The 5,177-nt window shown below is 44.4% G+C and overlaps 1 protein-coding gene across 1 annotated transcript; it reads right to left on the reverse strand.

The window, feature by feature from the left end:
* Positions 1-502: 502 nt before the first annotated feature.
* LOC311505357 (Krueppel-like factor 11) lies at positions 503-4,166 on the reverse strand. The gene is made up of 4 exons (XM_084568874.1): positions 3,969-4,166; positions 2,907-3,191; positions 1,510-2,476; positions 503-1,294 (listed from the first exon to the last, which is right to left on the reverse strand). Exons 1-4 carry the CDS (start codon positions 4,005-4,007, stop codon positions 993-995), a joined length of 1,593 nt encoding a protein of 530 aa, XP_084425000.1. The 5' UTR covers positions 4,008-4,166; the 3' UTR covers positions 503-992.
* Positions 4,167-5,177: the final 1,011 nt, after the last annotated feature.

Raw genomic sequence — 5,177 nt, forward strand, 5'->3', positions numbered from 1 at the left:
TACCAATTGGGAGTGTTTTAAAGAAAGTTTTGATTGAGTAGGAGTAGGACTGAGTGGTGGTTTATCAGTTCCTTGTTCCCACGTAACAGTCCTGAGTGTACTCAAATGATCTGTTAATGAACTCCAAACAACTTGTCTGTCTCTTCTGACTCATCGAGCGTTCCGGCTCTGAGTTAACAAATAGGACTCAGTGTCCCCAGATGGTCTTGCCAAAACAGCTTTTATAACACCAAAAAAATTCATTCAGCCAGCAGGAAGCTACCCACAGGCTTGTCAGCACATTTGGATGAACACGAGTGAGATTCAGCTGACCACAGAGAGCGGTGCTGGTTGGCGGGTAATCAGCGTGACGCACACAGGATGTGGGCTGACACCACTCACTGCATTTCTGCATGAGCCGGCAAGGAGCGACTGCTGACTGTACCCCGATTCCTACCAGTCATTTGTCTTGGATTAGATATAGGAAAGATAATGAAATTAACAAAGAATGAGTCATTTGATCTTTTTTGGGTTTTTTTATTACAAATATGTATTAAATAATATGAAAAGTTAGACAGGGAGATATAATCAAGGTATAATCATAGTACTGATGATTAATATTTGTATTTACAACACTTTTTCTTGTCAACTTTTTCCCCAAATGTGACAAATAAATGCATTTTATAATACAAGAAACAATACATTCACGTAGACACGTATATCAGTATCAACACAGAGAAAAAGAGGTGTTGGAGGAGAGGTGCAGAAGGTGAAATGTATAAGACAAACTTCATACAAAGGCTTTGGCAAGAGTGCATACATATCAATTATATCAAAGTAAACAAAGAATCCTTTAGAGAAAATACATGTACAAATGAGCAGTAGAGCAGGAAAAGAGTCCAGTGCATGTTTTATGTCGTTCATTCCCATAAGTAAAAGAGCAGCCAACCTTGTGTGGTTACTGCTCCCTGCATCCCTCTAGTATGTCGGGAGTGGGTAGAGCTGTTCATTGTCTACTTTGAGCCAGCAGGTACCAACACGCTTAATGTGGCAATGCCAGGCTTTGAGGGAGGTGCTTTGCCAGCCGCCATTTTGTTCAGGCTTCGAACTTCCGCCTGCCATGAGGGAATTTTCTTTGTGGTCATGTGGCGGCGGGCGTGTTTGGTTAGGTGGTCGCTGCGCATGAACCGCCGGTCGCACACGGGACACACAAACTTCTTCTCCCCGGTGTGTGTGCGCCGGTGACGGGAGAGCTCGTCAGATCGGGCGAACCTCTTATCACACCCCTCCCAGCTGCAGCTGAAGGGCTTCTCACCTAAAAGAGGGGCCAAAAGGAGAAAACAAGTGAGTCACACTGCCGTCATAAAAACTTAACAAAGCTTGGCTCACACAAAAACAATGAGCTCATTGTCTTTCCCATCAAGAATAGCCAAGGCCAAATAAGGTTTTACAAGAAGGATGCAACACACTGTGGTAGTCACACTCATTCCACATCCCTATGAGTATCTTCTATATGAGGTGAGCCCTCACCTGTGTGTGTTCGAAGGTGAGCCTTGAGGTGTGAGCTCTTGAAGTATGTCTTCCTGCAGCCTGGGAAGTTGCAGACATAATTTCTCCTTCGAGAAAAGTCCATCTTTGTGGTTGCTGTGCTGCCACTGGGTCCGGCTGGCACATACACGGGGGCTGGGGCCAGAGGTAGCAGCTTGGTGTTGCCCAGGGTCATGACAGTCTGAGGGCAATGAGGGGCCTGAGAGACTGAGGTCTGAGGGAGAACCAGCATCACTGTCCCCTGTGGCACCGCTGAGCCCACTATGAGGGACTGCTGGACAGGGGTGCCGTTAGCTGAGGTGGACTGGGAGAGGATGGGTGCGGTGGCAGTCCGAATTCCAGCACCGGATGTCTGAACCGCACTGGGGATGAACGCTGAGATTATACCTGATTGGCTGCTGACGGGGAACATCTGGCAGATGATTTGAGGGCTAGTGACCGGAGGAGGGGACAGGGTTGTGGGAACAGGCGGAGTGGGTGGGCTATTTTGTGGTTGGATGTTGACAAGAGTGGGGGTGGAGACACTGTCCAAACAGGGTTTTGAGGGACTTGCTGGCTGCTCTGTTTTTGGGGGTAAGAGAGAAGCAGGAGGAGATGGAGGTGTGGTTATCTGCCCAGTGTTTGTAATGCATTGCTGCTGCCGTTGCTGCTGCTGGCAGACCATTGTAGCCGTTACTGTGTCTCTAGTTTTCTCAGGATTGGGGGCCATTGGAATGTGTTGTTGGCAGAGGTTTCTGTCTGCGGTGTGGCGGATGACGCTGGTCGCCATGGCTCTGCAGGGCTGTGGTGCAAGTGGGAGGGTGGTTGTCTTTTCAGCAATAGGTGCCAGGGCAGGTTGGTGTAGGCCGGACCCACAGCGCTGTGTGGACGTAGCCAGGTTGGAGCTCAACTGGGTCGCAACGCTTGACTGGGTCTCGACAAAGCTGGGACTGTGAGGGGGGGTCATGCACTGGAAAGAGAAGAGATTGAGGAATTAAAGCGTATCCTAGTGCCACCGCAATAAAACAGCGTGTTTCTCTACATTTAAAAGGTCTTGTGTTTGCAGAGATAAGTATCCCAGGTGGCAGTAATAAGGATCACTCCGAGTTGTAAACTGTGATTTTTATGACCCCTGCACCTGCAAGTAGGAGTTGTCTCAAGGTCAACCACCTTACTGTATCAAGCTTTTTCTCGCTGCAGCACCTCTTACCTGCCATACTCTTATGTCATAAAGCACTCTCCCACACTTATCTTGACACGTTCACATGAAAAGGTCAACAGGTTTAATGCAAACACGGGAATGTGTTTACCAATTAAACACTAGCTATCTCTTAATGTGGGAAAACCAGAATGCATATTATTGACTGTTTGATGCTAGTACAGTATGATAAGCGTCTTACCAGAGAGGAGAGGGACACAAAGTCCTTTGGGGGCTCTGGGAGTTCAGATGGCAGGGAGTCGCAGGAGTCCGAGGCCGGGGTGAGAGGCCTAGGTTTGGGGTTCGGCTTGTTGCTGCTGAGGAAGAGAGTCTGGCCCCAAGAGCTCATACACACCAGAGCTTCAGCTGCCTCCAGGTCAGTGTACTCCAGGCCGGGGGAACAGCTGCTGGTTCCACTACAGACAGACTGCTCACTATCATGTCTCCTTCTCTTCACGTAAGACCCGCAATTTTCCATATATTCAGTCTAGGAAGAAGAAAAAATAAAAAAACAGGAAAATTACACACCGCTTTCAACTACTTGGTGTTGATTCAGCTTTCGCTCTGGTATGGCGGACAAAAGGACGCTGTCTGTTCTGACTGGGAAAAAACAGATCTATTTCCAGTTATGGTCTGCTCAGTCACTGTTCCTGTATCTGAAGTTCCCGGGCCAAACTGCATGATGCTGCCAATAAGGGGAAGGAGGAGGTGTTGGTGACTACACCCTGGCCCAGCATGCACTGCCTGTGGCCCGATGCCAGGACACCTCCCCTTCCCAAATATAGACCAAACAGTGACGTGCTGCTGAGATGAGCCATGTGAAATCCCCATAAAGCGGGTTTGCATCAGGAAGTAGGCTTATTACGTTACAACTTTATTATTTGTTATACATATTAAGAATAAACAATGCATGCTACTGATGCTCTATAAAAATGCATCTAGATTAACAATAACTGCACACTGACATTTTTAAGTGCACGTTTAAATTACTTGTTTTAATACTTTAACATATACAGAGGTCGTTACCTTTTAGGGACATAATAAAACAATATTTTGCGACATCAATATTTGATTAAAACCCGTGTTTACATTTAGTGCAGTAGACGTGACAGCATTCTTAAGAATAATAAATGAAAATTAACAAAAATAAATTTAGCCTGTAACGTCACAGCAGTCAGTAAACAAGTGACTATGAAGGGGCTAAAAAAGAAAACACGGAATAAATGTTGCGTTCAGGCTAAACTGTTAAAAAGAAATCTCTTACCCCGTGCGAGTCCATCTCTTTGAATTTTCGCGATGGCATTGAGGAATAAAATGTTTAAATATCACGTTTTTGTTGTCAAAGCCAGTATAGAACAAAGAGACGGCGGTTGCCAATGCTGCTGTGGAAGGGTTGAGGTCGTCTTTTTCTCTGACTGGCTCCCTTTTCTCTCAGCTGTGTGTGTAAAACATGGGGAGGAGGGAAAAAGAAAAAAAAAAAAAGAAAAACAAAACTCACAACACGCACCGGCGGGTGGCAACACTCGGCCAATCACAATCAAGTGTGTGCGGAACGTCAGCCAATAAGGAAGCAGGGAGCGCGTGAACAGTGCGTGCTCGCAGGACGGTTGGAGGAAATAGGGTGCGTGGCCGTTGGTGGGCGTGGCCTCGAGAGTCAGCGGTGTCAGGGTAAACCCGATGAACTGCCGTCCGCTAAACTAGGCAAAAGGTCGATTCAGTCTATGCTGCGTTCACGGGCTGCGACAATAACCCGGTGAGAGACGACGTGACAGCTCAATGGAACATTTTACGAGCAAAACATAAAATAAACCTTACCTCGTAAGGAATACCGAATGGGATCTATTCTTAAGCCAGATAGTAAAATTTAAAGGCGAAATAAAAATGATAGAGAAATAGTTTTATCTTAACAGAAATCTCTATCAAAGTTTCTGGAAATTCTAAATCAAGACTATGTTGTGATTTAGAGTCGCTCTATTCTGTTTATTTTGCCGGCTCAAACATCCACTGCAATATTTACATGACATAACATTACCAGTGTAATTAATTTAATAGTTGATTATTAATTAACAGGACAAAATATGCTGTTTTTTTTCTATTTATATATTTATATATGCATGCCGTTTATAATGTCATGATTACATGCCACCTAATATTATACATTTAAAAAATAAATAAATAATATTTTAAGATTTTAAAGGATTTTGTATATAAGCGCAAACAACTGCAATGAGAAATTGATTGTGTAGAGACACAGTTTGTGAATACTAGTTACACATATACATATGTGTAACTATTAAAATATTAAAATATTAAAATTTAAAATATTATGGGTAAAACTTGATTGCCAAAATGTCTAGTCAAAGTGCATGGTTTTGATGATGATAATACTTAAATACATGGCAGTTGCATACACTCACACGCTGAATGTCCTGAGACATTTAAGAAGACATATTAATAAACGCTTAAAAGCTTT

The sequence above is a fragment of the Chelon labrosus genome, assembly GCF_963514085.1.
Source record: "Chelon labrosus genome assembly, chromosome: 20".
Taxonomy (NCBI): domain Eukaryota; kingdom Metazoa; phylum Chordata; class Actinopteri; order Mugiliformes; family Mugilidae; genus Chelon; species Chelon labrosus.